Source organism: Eleutherodactylus coqui, chromosome 4 (assembly GCF_035609145.1).
Source record: "Eleutherodactylus coqui strain aEleCoq1 chromosome 4, aEleCoq1.hap1, whole genome shotgun sequence".
Taxonomy (NCBI): Eukaryota; Metazoa; Chordata; class Amphibia; order Anura; family Eleutherodactylidae; genus Eleutherodactylus; species Eleutherodactylus coqui.
In genome coordinates, this window is record NC_089840.1 from 49427545 (window position 1) to 49448197 (window position 20653).

The window sequence follows — 20653 nt, forward strand, 5'->3', positions numbered from 1 at the left end:
AGGTAGGCCATACATTTTGGATAACGCTTAGCCAAACATTTGATCAGGTATGACTTATTTTGCCTGATATTTGCATATCAGTGATAGTTATAAGAAGTTCCATACTGGAGGTTGATTCACAAGAGGTGATACTAAATATTACAGCTAGGGAAACAGATGGCAGATCTTTTGGTTTTTCTCGATTAATTGTTACAAAGTCATTTCTTCTAGTTTTTTTATAGATAAATGTGTATTGCATGTAATGAACTCCATGTGGCTTACTTTTTTTCAATTAGGTGGAGTCAGAGAAGTCATCTGTAAGAGTCCGGCAAGCTTCAATCTAACCTTAGACCCTCCACAGATAAAAACACGACATTTAGAACCAAATGGAACCACCATTCAGATAGGTAGATGGCTGAACAATACCATATCTCCAGTGTGCAAATTCCAACTACAAAAGATGAGAAGAGAGAAGAGAAATGTTCAAGGTGAGAGTCGAGTGTTCCAGAGGAATGCATTTTTGCATGTGATGTCTATTTTCCAGACCAGATTTAAAGAGAAATGCAGCCAAAAAATGATCATGTGACACGTCATGGGTACGTGTAAAAAGATCACACAGTTCATGGGGCCAGCAGCTCTTTTTAAAATGAAGACCTACTACCATAGAGCCATAGAGCACCTAATCCCCTTTAGTTCCATTAAAAGCGTTAAAGCAATGAGTAGCAAAGGTAAAATACGCATAACAGAGGAGCTAACCTCTATAGGTGGCTATGTCTGTTAAAGTAGGAAAATAGGTGTAATCGGGAGGGCCAGTGTTGGGTTGGATGGTCCTCAGTGTAGCCCCTTCTAATGATGCCTCCTTCCCTACTGGGGTACTAGTATAATGAAGCAGTATGAAAAAGCATATTGTATGGTGCCTAAATAACACTGAAATAAGGTGCCCAAATAACACCAGTAACACTACCTAATTCATTAACTAGGGAATGTTGTTGATGTCTGTTGCCCTTTCTTGCTTAGTTTGGACACCAAGTGTAGAATTAGGGTTGTAAGTTCATGTACCCAGGCTACCATGGCCAATGGTACCCCTTTCAGCAGTTGCAAGTAGCTAGCCATGGTGATCATGATATCAACTATGGTTATGTGGAGCATTTGTAGGTCATTGCAGGGGGCAACTAAGGAGATTGCCCATGTAGCCCTGATCTCAAGATGGTTTAGTTAGTGGCCATTTAGGAAACTGTTGTATGTCTCTGAACACCTTAGCATCATGGAGGAGTCAGAAGTTATGGAACAAGTCCTTCAGTGGAAATGCATAGCAGATACAAAAAATTGTTATATATTACCCATAATATATGCTGTCCTTTTACCTTCCTAGAAGCATCAATTATATCTCTCCCTCCCTCTTCTGTACTTAAGGTGGCCATACATATAAGCTATTGACAGACACTGTTGTTGGCACTTTATCTCAATGTGACATTAAATGACTGGGCATATTGAAATTCAACATGTTTGATTATTCTCTCCCCAAGAACATATGAAGATTAAAATCTGAAATTGTGATCCCAAAATCGTGATACTTGAAGCTTAGAGGAGTTTCTGGGTTTTTTTTAGAATGTTTTCTATTGATGATTTATCCTCAAGAATTTAATGGGAGCCGTGCCTGTAGTACCAGACCGAGCTGTTGCAGTGTTAAGAGTGATGTCTGCTTCCAGCACTATCCACAATGACAACAAGCCCAAAAATCAGCTTGCGGTGGGTGGGCCAGAATGCGGAGGGGTTTGTGGTGATGGTGGTGGTGGCTCAGCGGTTCAACTTGCAAATGGCAGCGACCAACAGACTATAAATTTTAATGGCATAAATTTTGCTTAAAACACAATTTGGCTACCCGCATGAAGAGGGTATAGTGAAAATAAATTGGGGATGTTGGGGGTTGTAGTCCCCTCCCCTGGAGGGTGGTGTAGTATTCAGTGCAGATGGTATTAGGTGACAAGCTGCTTCAGGAGTCAGGTTAACAGTTGAACTATAAAACTCATTTATTTGCAGACTTCATTAAATGGTTGCAGGCATACACTTCTATAATGGGTTCTCTCGTACAATTACAGGCAAACACTACCGAGTTTCCCCAAAAATAAGGCACTGTTTTATATTAATTTTTGCCCCCCAAAGAGGCACTATGTCTTATTTTCCGGGGGGAACTTATACTCACCTGGTCTGCGGTGTCTGGGTCCCTGGCGCTGCTAATCACCGGCGGCGATGCGGCAGGCTGCAGTGTCCTCAGCGTTCACACAGAACTCTCTCCTTCTGGTGACAGGGCTTTGAACAGCCCGCCTCCAGCAAGTGAGTGCTGTGATTGGCTTACGAGTACCGTGACTCAGCCAATCAGAGCTGGCGCTCGATGAGCCAATCACAGCCATTCAGTGATGTCATTCACTGAATGGCTGTGAATGATCGAGCGCCGACTCTGATTGGCTGGTGCTCGATCCAGTGACGGCACTCGCTTGCTGGAGGCGGAGTATTCAAAGCCCCATCACCAAAAGGAGAGTTCTGTGTCAGTGCAGAGGACACGGCAGCCTGTCGTAGCCATGGGGACCAGCGCGAGAGGCTCAAACGCCGCCAGCTAGGTGAGTATTGATGGTGTTTTTTTTTTTATTTTCTAGGGCTTATTTTCGGGGGAGGACTTATATTTCAAGGTCCCTCGAAAATAGGGGTAGGGCTTATTATCAGGGTGGGGCTTATTTTCAGGGGAAGGCTGTATATCTGAAATTCTTTTGCTATATCTTACTTCTATCAATCCAATTCTATACTCTTTCTAGTCTTTTTCTTGGTACTACAATCTTTCCTTGCACTTACTGCACCTCTCTTTCTCACTGCACTTCTCCTCTCCCTCCTGCACTTACTTGATTCTTCTTCTTTCCTGGTTTTCCACACACTTGTCTTGCTGACATAATTCTCCTCAAGCAACCCGAGTGGGGAGCTACTCCGCCAATCACAGGGCTCCTCTGTCACCTCACTGCCTGCTTGCCAATCCCATCACTGCTACCATATGGAAAAGGGGCCAATGGGAATAGAACAGCTGACAGCCAAAGAGGAAACAAGGGGGTTTTAAGGCAAATTATGCTTGACTGTTCTAACATTAAATAAACATTTAAAGGTACATACACCACTTGAAAGATTTCCACATAGACCTTATGTACTCTCCAACTCTGGGACACTACAAACTGATCAGTGGGGATCCCGAGTGTCAGACCCCCGCTGATAAATAAATAAATCTGTTCCCACTCCACCCATGCAGCATATGCCACCTGAAGACTGCAGGATTAATGCCAGGTCTAAAAGAAAGCCTCAGCCTGTGTGTGGGGACCAACAAGGAGTAAAGCACATCCAAAGTGGACCCCATGGTTTGGGTAAAGTACAAGCACTATTGTAAGGAGACATAGGCCAGTGATCATACAAGAGAGAAACAGGGACCTCCCAAATTAAGTCACTATGATTAGACTGTTAGCAGCAATATACCAAGGAGCTCCCTGGGCTTGCAGGGAGATACATGTGTTGGATTTTACAAGTACTGTGATTATTGTGGCTGCTGTGGTAAAGATTTTCTGTAACCTGTTGCCAAACATTTAGTAAACTTCTGTTTTCTGTTTGCACAAGTCCCCTGTCTCTGACTTGCTTGTCCTGCACTGAACATCTAAAACCATAATACTCGCCAGGGTGTCTGGATGCTGCAGAAAACTGCTTCATGAACAGGAACAACAATCACCATCATTTTATTTGTAGTATAGCCGGGTGGAATCAGAGTACATAGCCACCATGATGTTACCAAAACTGATCCCCATTCCCCTTGTTCACTACACCTGTACCTGCTTGGCCTGTACAGAAGCATTTGTGTTTAGACTATATTGTACAAACCAAACAAGACTGTTTTCTTTACATCAGTCAATCAGAGACAGACTTGGGAGGCATCATGGCTAGTACTTGTCTGAGGCACTTTTTAGGGCTATGAGGCTGCCATTTATGGGGGAAGCAATGATGCCATTTATAGTGGTAAATGAAGCTCTCACAGCTATTTGGATGTTGTAACTGACACTGTTAAGGGGACACTTTGACAGGCCCTAATATTGCAGCTATATGATGGTCATGGGGATGTTCTGGAAGCTCCTAAACATTTTCTGTGGTTGGCCAAGTTTTGTGTATGATCTATCACTCTTGTCATAGGGAATGAGGTGAATTTAACCTATTTTTGATTTCAGAATTTTGAAAATCCTGTCATTATTCCACAAGGAACAAGCTTGTGGGTATAATTAAGGTGACCAAATTTTCCCAGGGTCCAAGCGGGACAGAAGGGTGTGGTCAAGGGTGGGGCTTATCACAATGTATGATTTTACCTTTGTCGTTATAAAAAGTACAGCGCCGGTTCAAAAAAAGACAGGAAGCAAATTCTGCAGTATTTCTGCATCAAAAAAACCTGTTAAAATACGTATGATTGGCGCGGATTTTGACTGGAAATCAGCCGCGTATCCGCAGCTGATTTCATACTATGCAGTGCTCCCCCTCACCTCCTCCGAAGGCTTCCCGCTGTCAGCGCTCCCGGTTTCTGGTTCCCAGAGGCTTGTAGTCGCCTCATCTGACCAGCATCACCTGACCAGGGGCGCCGCACCTGACCAGGATGTAGGGAACTGGACTCTGCGGAGCGCTGACAGCGGAAAGCCTTCATGGGAGGTGAGGAGAACGCTACATAGTATGAAATCAGCTGCGGGTACGCAGCTCATTTCCAGTCATAATCTGCACCAATGGTACAGATTTTTACAGTTTTTTTAGATGCAGAATTTGCTGCGGAAATTTCCGCTGTGTGCATTCCGCCATATGTAAACATCTCCTAAGTCAGCTTGAGGTATGCTGCCACGTGCAGAGTGGCCTCAGTAGTAATAGTGACCCCTATATTGGCCCCAGTAGTAATAGTGACCCCCACAGTGGCCTCAGTAGTAATAGTGCCCCCTATACCAGCCCCAGCAAGAATAGTAAAGAATAGTAACCCCCACAGTAGCCCCAGTCATATTTGCGCTCCCCTATACCAGCCCGAGCAATAATAATGATCCCCCACAGTAGCCCCAGCAATAATAGTGAACCCCCCACAGTAGCCCTAGCAGTAATAGTGACCCCCTATACCAGTCCCAGCAGTAATAGTGACCCCAATAGTAGCCACAGCAATAATAGTAGCCCCAGTAGTAGTAGTGACCCCCACCACACAACAGTAGCCCAAGTAGTAATAGTGACCCCCCCACAGTAGCCCCAGCAATAATAGTGACCCCTCACAGTAGCCCCAGTAGTAATAGTGTCACCTAAGACCCATATACTTACCTTTTCCTAGTCTTCACAGCGCCGCTGAACCTCTCAGCTCTGCCGATGGAAGTTTGTACACCCACAAGAGGGCCTCCTCCCCTCTCTTGTGGAACCAAAGAGGAGAGGTGAGGGGACGAAGATCCGGCCCATGACACTGCAAAGTAATTTCCAGACGGGAAGCTGCGGCACCCCGGCTGGTAATCACTATAATGGTGATCTGAGTGGGACAAATGTTCCGAAAGTGGGACAAATGGCTGTCCCGCTGGGGTCCCAGGGGAAAGCGGGAAACAGGGTCTCAAAGCGCGACTGTCCCGACTAAATTGGGACGGCTTGTCAACCTAATGTAAGGCAAGGTTCACAAGGGGCAAAATCTGCTTTAGAGTATGTGTTGCAGATTTTTACATGGAATTTGGTGTAGAATTCCTCAATTGAAGTGGTGGGCTCCACAGCACAAATCTGCCACTAAACTAGACATGTTGCAAATTTAAATTTCACACCGTGGGTCCATTATTGCAGCTCATTTTTTTTCGCAGTGTGGGGAAGAGATTTTGAAAATGTCATCCATATTGCTGCTACTGTAAATGCGGCAGATTTCCTATGCGGAGGGTCTGGATTGAAAATCCAAGTCAAATCCGCCCCAAATGATAGCCAAATTCTTCTGGTTTTACAAAAATAGCAAGCCTATTTAAAAAAAGTACACTTATTCCATTTTTGCTTTCTTTTTGACTTGTTGTAGATGGGGAAGAAGTATTTACTATTGAGTGTAACACTTCTGGAACCCAAATACCTACCATAACCTGGAATAATGAAGGACAACCCATCAGTAGAGAAGAGAAGGTGAACAAAACTGGTGATCTTATCACAGTCACAAGCACCCTGCTCCTCTCAATGCCATCAATGCTCGAACACGAGGAAATAAGCTGTAGTATATCATTCAACAAAGGTCGGTATCTGAAATCATGCCTGTATGCAATGGATAAGGAATCTGAACAAAGCATTCAAATGAGAATAAACTACTGTATGCAAAGGTTTGGGCGCCCTCGTAGAATTACATGCATGGGCGTAACTATAGGGGATGCAGGGGATGCGGTTGCACCCGGGCCCAGGACCCTTAGGGGGCCCATAAGGCCTCTCTTCTCCATATAGGGAGCCCAGTAGTATGAGTAAAGCATTATAGTTGGGGGCCCTGTTACAGATTTTGCATCGGGACCCAGGAGCTTCAAGTTACGCCTCTGATTACATGTATAATACTTTAAAGTGACGAGCAGCTAACACAACATGTGCACCGAACAGGATGCATCCTTGAAATGGTTAATGTATGACATATCTGCTCAATTTAGCCAACTATAAAAGGAACAGAAAATATCATATCTGCAAAAATGTTGGCTCCTTTTAATAAGTGCTTACTCTGTTTCACAGAAATGAAAAACTCCATATGTTTCCTGGTGTCAGTCAGTAATGGGCAATTTCAACTTTCTCACGATCATGACAGTGACAGATTCCGAGCAAATAATCTCACAAAATGGTTATATTTCACATTGCATCATTTTTGGCCAAAAGTTCACCATAAAAAATATTTGCCAACCTACAATTTATTGGCCATTGTAAAGGACATTTTTCTTTTTTTATTCCTTCTATCCAATGTATTTCACCATACTAGTGGAATTGGCTAAGGGTCGACCAATATGGTATTCATCTGCCAGCAACTAAAAAGGCCCCAGGCTGTCTGACATGGCTTGTTGCCCGTAACAGGATCATGGCACGGTTGCCACAATGTGTAGACGGACTGGCTGCACTGTTCCAGTCTGTCCAACAGTTTGATGTTTATGTTTTTGTGGTTTGTTATTTCTTTAGGTGTTACTTTGGTTGTTTGTTTGTTTGTTTGTTTTCTCTCAGCTTTTCCCAAAAGGTCCGCAAGTCAAATCTGCATGTTTTAATCCATTTGCGAACGCCCATGCTTCTCTATGGGCAGCTTGACTTGCGGATCTCCTGCATGGATACCACGCGCGGATTCCGCAAATCAAATTTGCCCATGAACATTGGGCCTTTGTGGAGAGAGGACATTTTTGTGGTGGTAAGAGTTCTTCTGTAAAGCTAAGTAACATAGTATGTAAGGCTGAATGAAGACAATGTCCATCTAGTCCAGCCTGTTTAACCTCCTTGTGCTTTTGTAGTAGTGCTTTTGTTTATTCTTTAGTGTTTTCCTTCTTTTAGTTGTTAGAGTTAGTGGCTGAGGCACGAGACGTAGGGCTGCCTTTATCAAGGCGATAACCTCGCTTTTAGGCAGGGCGGTTCTTGACATAGTAGTCAGGCTGAGGTTGTTCCTTCTTCCTTTTGTTTAGATTATATAATATTTTACTCCTTTTCACCGTCTTCATCCTGTGTGAATACAACCTTACATTCATCCTGGGCGTGGTGCATCTTATGCTCAAGGCGAATGTGACACTGGCATTAGATATGCCCATAAAGTTCCAGTAATGATCAGTATTGTAGACTATGAAGGATATTTCAAAACTTTAAAGGGGTTGTCCGACATAAATTTTTTATTGCAAAATCAGCTTCCCTATACTTAAAAATAACAAACAATACTCACCTCTCATGACTTCCCGCATGTCCCTCACCAACAGCTCCTGGTCTCTGCTGTATTGCTGTGTTTATAGGCTGTAGCAACCTGTGTACAGGTTTTCACAGGCTGCTGCAGCCAGTCACAGTGCTGGCCTCTGATTGGCTGCAGCAACTTGTGACATCCCATACACATGCTGCTGCAATCTGTAAACAATACGTTACAGCGGAGACCCAGAGCTGTGGGCAAGAGACGTGCAGGGAGCCATGAGAGGTGAGCTTATTTTCCAGCACAGGGAAGCTGAATTTACAGTAAAAACTTGCCGGACACCCCCTTCTTAAGTCCTTTATTCATGAAGCATATCATTGTTCAATTTGGCTTGTAAGAAGTGTAAGTTGAAATTTTTGGACCCCAATGCAACATCTGCAACAGGCCCCCACCTGCCATGTGCCATTTATAATATTGGGGTATTTAGGCCCCCTCAGGTACTAGCTGGTAGGTGGGACTGCTACCTCTGCACATCCATTAGCTATGCTTCTAACCCACTAGAGAAGGTACATTGAACTTTAACACCAGCTAAACCTTCTTTTTAAGTTTTATCAAAACTTGCTTTGAACCCACTGTGTGACTATATTACCAATGAGCAGACCTTGATCTAAAGCTGACCCTACACTAGCGATATCCATCGATAGTAGCATAGTATGTTAGGCTGAAAGAAGGCAATATAAATCTAGTTCAGCCTTGTTCCACCCCCCTTCTTGATCCAGAGGAAAACAAAAAAGAAAAATGAGGTAGAAGCCAATTTAGCACATTTTGGGGGGAAAAATACCTCTGGATCAACGTTTGAGTTCTTACCTGACTCCAAGACCCACATCAACAACCCCGCTAGTTATTTAGTGTCTATATCTTGTAATCTCATGGCGCTCTAAAAAGACATGCAGTCCCCTCTTAAACTCCTCTAACTATTTTGCCAATACCACGTCCTCAGGCAGAGTTCCACAGTCTCACTGCTTTTACAGTAAAGAACCCCCTTCTGTTTGGTGATGAAACCTTCTTTCCTCTAGGCGTAGAGGATGCCCTCTTGTTACCGTCGCAGTCCTGGTTATAAAATAGTTCAGTCTGATGTTCATTTGTTCTGACTGAGACAAAGATGTATCTGCTCTTTTGTAGAGGTTTTCCAAAATTCTGGAAAAAAAGTGCTCCAAGGTAGGCAAAATCATAAAAATATAAAATAAGTATTACGCCCTTTTTCATTGTGACTCCCCAGTCCAGTGCCGCCAACCCAGTCCCTTCTGCTCTGGTTCCCGCTGATACAGTATTCAATGGTGACATGTTCATCGCTCACATGACTGCTGCAGCCAATCACTAGACACAGTGGTCATATGTGCATGAACAGCATGTGACTGCTAAGTCTAGCAATTGGCTGTAGTGACACATGAGCAATGAAGGCTTCTTTTATCAATGGGGACTAGAGTATAAAGGACCTGGTTGGCATCACTAGACTGAAGGCATGATGAAAGGAAGAGGGATGATCTCTTTTTCTTTTTATGCAATTAGCTCTCCTGGGGCCCTTTTTTCTAAATGATGGAAACCACCTTCAAATTTAACAAGATCAGCCATGTTTTAAAGGGAATGTCAACCCTAACTTATTTTAATCTACTCATTAAATCTAATTATTGAATGTCCCTATAATCGTCGGAGCTGTGTTTTCCTGATAGCACCAAATCCCCTGTATAGACATAGATTTGAAAGATATAAAACTGAGAATAGTCAACTAAACAAACTACAATATCTCCCCAATTGCTCGATTTATATGTAAATATGGTTGACTATACATAATTATGTATTTATGGAGAGGAGGATGAACTGCTGCCAGACATTTCCGATGCCGGTTATCTCCAAGTTGCAAAGGATTGAGTGGAAGAAAATGTGCAAACTAGACTTTCTGTTAACTCGGCCCTATTGGTTCCATGACAAATGCACTACACATCCTTACAAGATGTTACATATCCGTGTCACTTATAATAATGTCTCTCTTTCCTTTATTGTAGATAAAGAGGTTAAGAGTGTACAAGAAGAAGGTAAGTGGGGAGATTGGTAAGAATTGTATATCACCTCCAGGTTATTACAGATGCCATGATGTGCCATACATGAGTCATATCAGTTCACTAGAAGAGATTCTGCAGCGCGTGGTCCACATCTGCCTTGCGCTCCATTCATTTTCTGTTCCAGGTGGCCTAATGAAGACATATAGCCAGTTATCCAGCTTTCCACTGGAGGCTTTTGGCACAAAGAGAGGTGTCTTTTAGAGCTAGTTACCCCACCAATAAGGTTTGCCTAGACGTGGCGGATGGGCCCACATGCTTTGATTAAAATATGTGATAAGAACCTTGCATTTCTATATGGTTAGAATAAACACTTGTGCAATTTTATTCAGATATTAAATGCGTCATCTGGTTACCAGACAACCCTGCTTCAATAGAGCTGGCTGCAATAAAATAGTAAACTAAGATATACTTACCCCTCCACAGCCGCTGTAATCCAGTGTTGCAGCCCCGCTGTGGTCCTAGTGACTATTGTGACAGATAATGTCAAAGGAAATCTGGTGACTGCTTCAGCCAATGAGAGGCTGCAGTGCCACCACTCATTCTCCTTGCATTAGTACTCACAACATGATGCAAGGAGTTTGGGAACGTGACGCTGCGGTGTCTCATTGGCTGCAGCAGCCTCCTGCTTTCCTGTGGCATCATTAGCCACAACAGTCACCGAGACCACAGCGGAGCTGCAGCGCTGGATCATGGAGTCCATGGAAGAGTAAGTGTTATGTGTGCTGCTGGGATCTGTAGTTCTAAGCTTTCTAGCAGCACAGCTCCACAGGTAGTTGTGGGTTAATTGAGCTGGCTGGGCATGGTATTCTCCAGCAGCCAATCCCCTTTAGCCTTCAGCACATATAAACTCAGCTCTTGTTAGTCTGAGGCTGGTCTCCTACTGTTTGGATGTATCTAGCTTGTTCCCACTCAGATCTGTGTTTGCATGTAGGTCTGTTGTCTTTATGCTTCCCCAACATGGTTTGGACACCTGTAGTCCTGGTCTGCAGCACATGCAGCTCCCCTTTTCCTTCCCCCTTTACAGGTGCGGCCTCCAAATGTCTTATGTCTTGCTCTGTGTGTCAGTCGGTGGATCCCAGACAGAGTTCCCTATGTCAGCTCGGTGGCTGACTGTCTATTCCCCCTGTATGAGGACACATAGACTTGCTGTGAGTTTCATCTGTGTGACGTGTGTGCTGGTTCATGTCGGTTTGTATGTTTATTTTCTGTCAGTTTTCTGTCAGCTTGCTGTGTGACCTGTTATCTGTGTCCTGTCCTGTTGCAGCTTTTAGTGTGAACTGTGTCCGGTTCTGATGGACTCCTGGTTAGTGTAGGTACTAGCAGTATAACCAGGAGCCGTGAAGTGGCCTGCTAGCTTCCATGTTTTGTACAAAATATCAACTAATACCTGGTATTTATATTCAGCTTATCATCTGTTACTAGTGGTTGCATTTTGGCTGCTGTATGCTGTGTTCTCTGCTCTGCTCATCTTGTTGTCCTGTCCCTGTTATGTGGCATGTGTATGTCTCCTGTTCTGGTGTGTGGTTCCTAGGATCAGCTAGGGCCCAGTTCCGAAGACCGTTGGGCCGCCCTTTTATTAGGGCGATGTCCCCGCTTAGGTAGGACCATGTCATCCTCCCCGGTAGCACAGGGCAAGTGTTTCTGAAACAGTTGTGCATCCATTCTTTCTCATTTGGTCACGATCGTCTGAGCCCCGTGCTTAGTTTGCCCATGCGATTGTAACAGTAAGTATATATCAGTTTATTTTAATGCAGCCAGCTCTATTGAAGCGGAGTTATTTGGAAATCAAACAAACCTTATGGCGGCTTCACACGGGCGTATTTGCACATGTATTTGCGTGCATAACATGCAGAGAATAGAACCCATTGATTTCAATGGGTTTGCTTGCATTTCCTTTTTTTTGCGCACCCATTTCGCGCACATAGAAAAAAATTCAGCATGCTCTATTTGTGTACCCAAATGCCCCCATAGAGGTCTGACAAGAAGATGCCCAGCACAATTCCACAAGATAAAGATCATATCTGGAACTCATTAGACTAAATAACCATTTAAATTGGGGTTCGGTTGTGTTCCGTGAGCAAAAAAACATGCTGTGTTAGCGCAAAAAGTACAGTAATATGTGCTGATACACGCTCAAAAACACATAGCTTATAGCGCAAATACGATGCTCTGAGTCGCACACAATTGTGCATACGCCGCCCTTGTGGTAATTTGAGTGTTGCTAATATGGAGAACAATAACCGTGATCACACGTGTAAATGGAGCCTCACTTATGCTACAGCGTCTGCACCTGTATACAATATATTTCCTCAGTTCTGTTTGTGTCTGTGATTATAATAATGTGTCTACCTTTTTTTAGATCTCTATCATGAAAAAAATCTAGATCTCGCCTTTGTCAGAAGCATATCGCACTTCGTATTTGGGTTTCTCGTTGTGATTAGCTTTGTTGGCGTATGCTTATTCTTAACAAAGTGAGTAATATCCGTATAGTACATAACACCATGGGCACAACTGTGGGCACATATAAGAGAATCAGGAGGCTCGTGACCGCTGCTGCCCATCACTGCCTCAGAATTGGTGCTTCTAAAGCGAGTGATGGGTTGCAGCGGTTATGAGCCTATACTGGATGTGACCATGTTCATGGGGAAGCCAAAGAGAAGCAATGGGGTATGGAACAGGTGACTTGGTGACTTTGGTTGGGGCAGCTTCAGTGAAGAAGCAGAGTCAGAGGGCAGATTGTTGTCAAACTGGAGTGCGAGTCACAGGCTGAGAAATTGGTGATGTTAAAGGCAGAGCAATTTTTGTTCAAAAAATCATTCAAATGAGCAGAAGGGAACAATACTAATTTGGTTTAAATGCGATTCAACAACTGAACGTCGAACGAAAATCGTCCGTTGTTCATTTTCTGCAGGCATAAAAACCATTGTTGACTCGTTCGCTTATCGTTTGGTTTAAACTACAAATAATTATTCAGTCCCTTTCATTTGCTAATACAGCGCATGTGAAAGACTGAACGATGTTCCTTTGAACGAGCCAAAGATGTATCTGCCTGTCTAAACAGGCTGAACGAAAGCAAACGAGTTAGCCATGACGTCAGTCGCTCATTCAAACGAGAATCAGCTCGTCTAAAAGGACTTTAAAGCCCCATTTAGATGGGACGAATGTCAGGCAAACGATGCCCGGCACTCGTCCCCACACATACACATTCCATAAGCGATGAGCGATGAGTTTAACCATGACAAGGCAGTGTAAATAGCAGCAGTTCAATATTGAACAGCCACTATGTTAACTGAATGGAGAGGGGCAGGGGGAGCGAGAACTGAAATCTGCCCCTCTCCGCTGTGAGTCGGCGATATAAGCTCCCGTGCAAGGAGCGTGTATGTGCGGGGACAAGTGTCGGGCATCGTGTGCCCGACATTCATCCCGTCTAAATGAACCCTTAGAAAGCAGTGGCTAATTCTTGGCGCATATGCTAAATGTATCCATAGGGTCTCATTTACCTGATGTATTCCTAAAGAGTCTCCTTTTGCCACACTTTTGCACTGTTTGTTTTATAGCAAGAAAGAATCTAATTGCCTGAAGAAAGAGGACAAAGCTGAAAAGGGTTCTTTAACGCCACTGAATAGAAAGGAGCCTCATACTTCTGTAAGTTATAACAACATTAGACAATGGTTGTTTTTTCTCTCGTTCTTTGGTTTTATGAGACACAAATATTAAAAAAAAGCGACTAAGAAGAAAACAACTCCCCTCCCCCTCTCCCCTCCCCGGAAAAAAACCAATCTTACCCACATCTACAGCATGACAAATACTTTAGGAAAGTTTGTCTGGCTGGGAGGCAGCTTGCTGCAGCAATCAGCATCTCTTTCTCCACTCTGATCAGCATTGTAGACCGAGCGAGCTAAGCTGAAAATCAGAGGGGAAAAGTCAAATTTTTATTCTGCCAAATTTGTTTATTATTAAATGTCTTGCAGACCAGCAAATAAGTGTTTTTGAAGTACAGAGTATTAATGATGATGCATAGCGCTCAAACACTTGAATTGGATAGATCGTAGATAACCAGGTAAAATGTGTTAAAGGGGTCATGCACTAATGAATAATAATTTACTCTATTAGATCATGCTAAAAAAAACTTTTTTCCCAGTTTTTAAAACATTTACCAATGTCTAGATATTGCTGTTGCTTACTGTACAGCGCCCCCTTGTGTTACATTCTGGTCATGTCCTCCCTATACATGTTATGGTGCCCTTGTGGTTCTTTTTATTCCCTTGTAGAATGTCCACCTATTGTGTTGAGTGCTGGGGGTCACATGTTCAGTAGCTCAATCCCAGCAATCGATCCTTTTGTATAAGGATGCGGGACGGAAAAAATGCTGTTGTGCAGTCAGCCACATTTAATGCTGAGTGTGATATGTAAGCTTCTTAGAGCTCAACCATTAACTCTGTAAATATGGCCACCTGAAAAAAATACTAACTAGTGACTATTGCGCTAATATGTTACATGCGTTTCATATATTCACATGGAGTGCACGGGGTTTATACTAATAAAAATTATAATGATTGGTTCTTAGAATAATACTGGGACCCCCGGAACTGACATAAAACAAAGAAAAGGATCAGTTATGAAAAAGAATAAAGAAAATAGCCTGGATTCCAGTTTTAGTCTTATTAACACTGATGAGGTATGTACAGTTCCCTTCCATGCCTATAAGTTACCTTACATCAGACGTAGACATCTGTAGTGAGGTACAGATCTACTCTAATGATACAAAATATGCTAAACGTGGGTTTACCCACTTAGATAGGTTTTGCCCACTGAGACTCCCCATATGTTATCTGTTCCCTTAAATCAGGCCAGGATAAGATCTATGAAGTATATGGCAGATGCTCCTCAGTTTTTCCTGCTTCTCCCTTTCGGCCGATCGCGGCTGTTAACCCTTTAAATGCCGCTGTCAATTCTGACAGCGGCATTTAAATCCCCCGAACACAGTTCGGGGGTCCTGCACGGCCCCCCCGCGGTGAGATCGGGGGAGCCGTGCAGGTGTCATGGCAGCCGGGGGCCTAATGAATGGCCCCAGGGCTGCCTTAACAGACTGCCTATGAAGCCATCCACACAGGGTGGCTTGATAGACTGCCTGTCAAAAAGCAGTATGACGTAATGCTATAGCATTACGTCATACTGCAGGAGCGATCAAAGCATCGCATGTTAAAGTCCCCCAGGGGGACTTCAAAGTAAAGTAAAAAAAAAAATCAATAAAGTTTTTTTAATTGTTAAAAAAAAAAAGTTATAAAAGTTTAAATCACCCCCCTTTGCCATATCTATTATTAAAACATCTAAATCATAAAATGAAAATATGTATTTGGTATCGCCGCGTCTGTAAAAGTCCGATCTATCAAAGTAGTGCATTATTTTTTCTGCACGGTGAACGTTGTCCGAAAAAAAAAAAAAAAAACGCCAGAAATACACAAATTGATACTAACGGAAACTACAGGACATCCCGCAAAAAATGAGCCCTCGCTCAACTACGTCAACAGAAAAATAAAAAAGTTATCGTGCGCACAACATGACCGCAGAAAATAATGAAAAAAAATTAAATATCTTAAAAAAAAAAAAAAGTACTACAGCAAAAACAATACTATATAAATTTGGTATTGTAGTAATCGTACTGACCCATAGAATAAAAATATCAGGTCGTTTTTGTTGCAGTTTGTGCGCCGTAGAAACAGGACGCACCGAAAGATGGTGGAATGTCGTTTTTTTTCCATTTCTCTCCGCTTAGAATTTTTTAAAAGTTTTTCAGTAAATTATATGGTACAATAAATAGTGTCATTGAAAAATACAACTCGTCCCGCAAAAAACAAGCCCTCATACAGCGACGTCGATGGGTAAATAAAGGACCTACGATTTTTTAAAAGGGAGTAGGAAAAAACAAAAATGGAAAAAAGCAAAAAAGCTCCGTCACTAAGGGGTTAATAGGATTCCCAAATGACCAATATGGAATCTACTTGTTTTGAGAGATGGGGTCCCCAGAGGTGAGCAATATGTGCAATAGATAAATAGTGGACAGGAAAAGTGGGTGTTTGTGGTGGCCTCCTAGGTCCTCAAGGTTGTTGACGCTTGTGCCTCTTGTGACTACACTACAACTCAGCCTAGTCTACCTGAACTTCTCTCCCTACCTAGAGCCTGCATTCATTTCCAGTCCTTGTCCACATTTTCAAGCTGGACCTTCAGGATGTGCTTCTGTTGGTCCACCACTGCAGTCCATGAGAATACATTGGGAGTCATAAGTAGTGTTGAGCAAATATTGACATAATTAGGTTGGAAGTGGCTGACCTGATTTTAAAAAATGATTGTGAATTGAGACTCTCAATTCCGACTGACATTAAAATCAATGGTACTAAAAATCAGGGGCTCTAATTCGGGGCTCTAAAATGTCCCTTGAACAACTGTGGAGGTGGCAGTGTTGGTGGCCCAGTGGTTGGCATTGCTGCTTCATAGAGTTGGGGCCCAATCAAGGTCAATTTCAAACCTAGAACTCCAGCAAATACTAAGCTGGTACACCTGTTCTTTCTGCTCCAAGCAGAAAGCTGGTATGTTGGCAATTTTTTCCTAAAACTTTGATCAGGATCAGCCCATTGTTATTGCCTGGCTGATCATGATGATCAACACAAGACATAACAATGTAATTCAGTTACAACTGCCACAAATGTTTTTCTCTAGGCTCAGCTAGATGGCATTTTGTAAACATTTTGTAAACTTTTTTTTTACATAGCTGGAGTAAAAAAAAAAAGAAATGCAAGTCATATTATTAGGCACTAACTTGTGTCACATGACGCTGCTAAATAAATCCCCATCTATAGAAGTTATGAGTATCTGTTCCCTATTCCTTCCTCCTGGACAGCCAACATTTAGTTCCATCACCGGTAGTTCTTTACGTTTACCTCCAAAAAGCCATGTTTCTGCAAAGCTCTGATGCTCCTCCTTTACAAATCTGTAATTTTAAAAGATGGTGTAATTTAGAAAAACAATTTCTATAACCGTATTTGTGATTCTTAAATTTATAGAGGAGAGTTCCCTGTTCAGGTCTTCATCTCACTTTGGAGGCCTTGTCCTGCATTACATAGGCCACCCATTGTTGTGAATTGACACTGTGTAATGCTTAATTCTTCCTGTGGAGGTGCTGCAGGGAAATTGAATACATACGTACAGATTTTCACACAGATTACAGCTGATCGTTAGGGGGATGTTTCAGCATAGGGATGCTTCTAATAAGAATGCATTCTTCTAATAAGTATGGATTGACCAAAGCAGAAAACATCTGTAAAGATGTTAGCAATGTAAAATGAAGTAATAACTAAGAGATACAATTTTTCAGTTGTGACCAACTTGATGAAAACCAAGAACAATCTTAACTCCTGGAATCAACTTCAGTCGACTGTAAAACTTTCTGAGATACTGACCCAATCTAAAGCTATTCTTATAGAAATGGGTAGAGTAGATGGACTTGACCTCTCTCTGCTAAGAATACAATCTGATGAGTTAATCATTTCTAGTAGCAATTATTATTATAGATTAATTTTTTAGCTGCTGATTTGTGCTCCTCCGCTCTCTTTTTCTAGGAAATTACACCACTTAAATCCAAAGTAAGTGTCTCCTTCCTGATTTAGGGCTCAGTCAAAGCAATGGGATGCAGGCAACCCCTGCGTGATTTTCGGGGAAGGGCTTGAAATATAAGCCCTTTCCTGAAAATCATCCATAGCTGCTGAAAAAAAAAAATATTTTTAAATATACATCACCTCTCCACCACTGTCCAACTCCGGTGCTCCCGACACTCTTCTGAAGCACTTTCTCCTGGCCGGGGATTTAAAAATCCCCGCCTCCTGAAAGCGCTGGGTCTGATTGGCTGAGCATTGAATAACAGCTGCCTGTGATTGGTCACAGCGCTCAGCCAATCAGAGGCAGCACTCAGCCATTCATTGAATTCAAGCCCTATATTTCAAGCAATAAGAAAAATCTACAATCAGAAAGTAAAAATGGATTGAAAAATGTAAAATGGTTCACTTGGAATTCAAATATACCACCATATTAACTTTTAAACCACTGAGTAAGTCTACAATTTTGTGGCCACAAACAACACAGTTCAGTCGGTATGTTCGCCAACATCTTTTGGAGGAGATACTCTCCTAACTTGTCAGTCCAGAGCATTCAGGGCCTTGTAAGATGCACGTAATCATCTCTATTAGTGTGTTCACACTAGCTGGTCAAAGACTGGTCTCTTACGTGCCTGGCAAATGAGCTATTCATCAACTGAGACACCAGTAAGTCCTCCTCGCAACTTTCGTAGCGGTGGGGATCTTACTATCCTCATGCTTAGTCACCGGGACTTCCCATCTGCGGTGGACAAACAGCTCCTGAAGCTGGGCAATCCAGTAGCTTATTGAATCAGTGGTTCTTGCCAGCAACAGCTGATTCAGCACAGCAGCACGGTCTACCCTGAACTGTCCACCAACAACAACAACATCTGCCTTATGCAGCTTCCTTATATGGTCCCTCAGAGCCTTCTTATGGAAGTTTCTAGCACATAGAAATGAATAGAGCCATTATATGTTATTGACCATAGTCACTGTCTTTATTGGAGTTCCCTGTAGTGGCCAACTTTAATATTGCAAACTGTCCATGGACTTGAATGGGGTTGTTTTTACACTTATTATAGCAGAGGCAGCCTCCCAACATGCTGCAAATTCAGGGTTAGCGTTTAGGGAACAATTACCTAAAAGGCTTCAAAAGTGTAAACCTTGTATATTGTTTACTATTAAAACTTTATTTCAAGCTGTGATTCTCCTTTTTGTTGTCTTCTATATTAAGGTCACTAATGGGACTCCCAGGTCTGAGACAAAACAAAGAAATACCTCAAGCCAGGAGAAAAACAATAAGAGTGTAAAACGACTATTTGACTGAAGAGAAATTGCAAGAATGCAACATACATGACACACATGCATAATGTCACCGGTATTAGTGTATCTTGACGCCACCAGCAAGTGCTGGTGGAGTCAAGATTGACAGCGGGGTGACGCCCCCTGTATCTGATTGGCTGCCTAGCTGCCAAGGCTGTAGGCCCCACTGCAGCCCTTGCCGTTTGGAGCTTAGCGAGTCCCCCTCACAGTTTTCCGATACCACGGTCTGCAAACAAGCGCTCTAAACTTTATTTTCTAGCGCCCCACCCAGCATGTTACCTTCAGACTGCGGGCGCAGGATGGAGGGCACAGCGCTGGCGGAAACGAATCTGACAGCCGCCTGGAGGAAGTCTACACCAGGATGACAGCTTTGATCCTAGTACGGCCCACGACATCAGCAGGAGCGTCTGCAGCGGCGGCACATACCTAGTAACTATGCGCGGGGGAACTGGCCCAATGGAGCACACACGCGGCGGCCAGCTCAGAGCACGCAAGCGGCAACACGACGCAATAGACACGCGGCAGTGCTCACGGAGCCCTCATCCTCCGGCCAGGAGGCATCCCCCATACAAGCTACGCGGCAACAAGCGGTGAGTGAGTAACAGGGGAAGGCTGTGCATTGCTTGTTGCCGTTCCAGGTGGGTTAGGGTGAGGAATGTTTTTCTGATTACAGTTCATAATGTAAGGCTAAATGGAAAAATTACCGTCACCCTAATCCACCTCTGCCGCCTACAAGCAATGCACACTGTGCTGCTAGGACGTTCGAGGCTTGACCCTATCAGAAACTAGGGGTGTGACAGGGGCCTTCCTCCTTTCAAACCCTTACCTTCTGGTGGCGTCAAGATACACTAATACCAATGTCACCTATGATAACACATACATTGTTTCAAGGCAGCCAGTTAGGAAACATCAAATGTTCAATGAACAGCACGTGAGTTACAGCATAACAGGAAAAGGAGATTTGGGGGTCACATGACCCTGTTCAGAATCGGAACCAAAATAGAAGAAATATACTACAACTGAGAGACAGTCGGGTTAGAAATTGCCTTCTTCAGAAAAAGTTAATCCTGGAAAACCCCTTTAAAAACACTGAGAAGATACAGCCATTTTGAAAATAACCTTTAAAGGCAGTTATGTTCCTACAAGTGCATCAGTTAAGGTGCATTTAGACAAAAAGATGATCGCTCAAAAGATTGCTTTTGAGTGATCATTTTGCATAATCTACTAATTGGTACTAATGCCTATTAGTACCAGTTAGAAGCATGTGAGCCGCCGGGAGCTGAATTTATTCAGAGAACTGAATAAATTTTCTTTGTTCTGCCAGCGGGGCTGACAGCTGAGAACAGCTGATACAATGCAATCAGCATGCGGTCCACCATATCAGCTGTTTTGCAATGATTTACACGCAATGATTATAATTATCGCTCAAAAGATGAGATGGCTTTTGAGCGAGTTTTGAGCATTAATTCTTGTGTCTACATGGGCCTTTAGTAATCACCCCTGTGTTTGTGATTCTCGGTGGCAATACCTATTCTGCCTTACAGACTATGCATTCTTAGTTGTTGTTTTCCATGATACAAGAAGGCTACAGGACCCTCTCCAGTCCTTTACATACATCCTTGTATACTGTTTCCTACATGTTTCCTAAATGCCTAATTGATGTTTGAATGATGTTTTTACTGTCAAATCATGTTGAATAAAAATGTTTTTTTAAG

General features: G+C 43.0%; 1 protein-coding gene across 2 annotated transcripts in view; it reads left to right on the top strand.

Annotated features, from left to right (window-relative positions):
• Positions 1-20653, top strand: part of LOC136625302 (uncharacterized) — a 31524-nt gene extending 10871 nt beyond the window's left edge. Inside the window, exons 3-9 of one of the 2 annotated variants that reach the window (XM_066599394.1) lie at positions 276-467; positions 6053-6259; positions 9931-9960; positions 12347-12458; positions 13545-13632; positions 14555-14665; positions 18850-20653. In XM_066599394.1, coding sequence (XP_066455491.1) covers positions 276-467; positions 6053-6259; positions 9931-9960; positions 12347-12458; positions 13545-13632; positions 14555-14665; positions 18850-18942 — 833 coding nt within the window. In that variant the 3' untranslated portion in view covers positions 18943-20653. The remainder of the gene's footprint in view (positions 1-275; positions 468-6052; positions 6260-9930; positions 9961-12346; positions 12459-13544; positions 13633-14554; positions 14666-18849) is intronic. The other variant, XM_066599395.1, reaches the window with a different exon arrangement.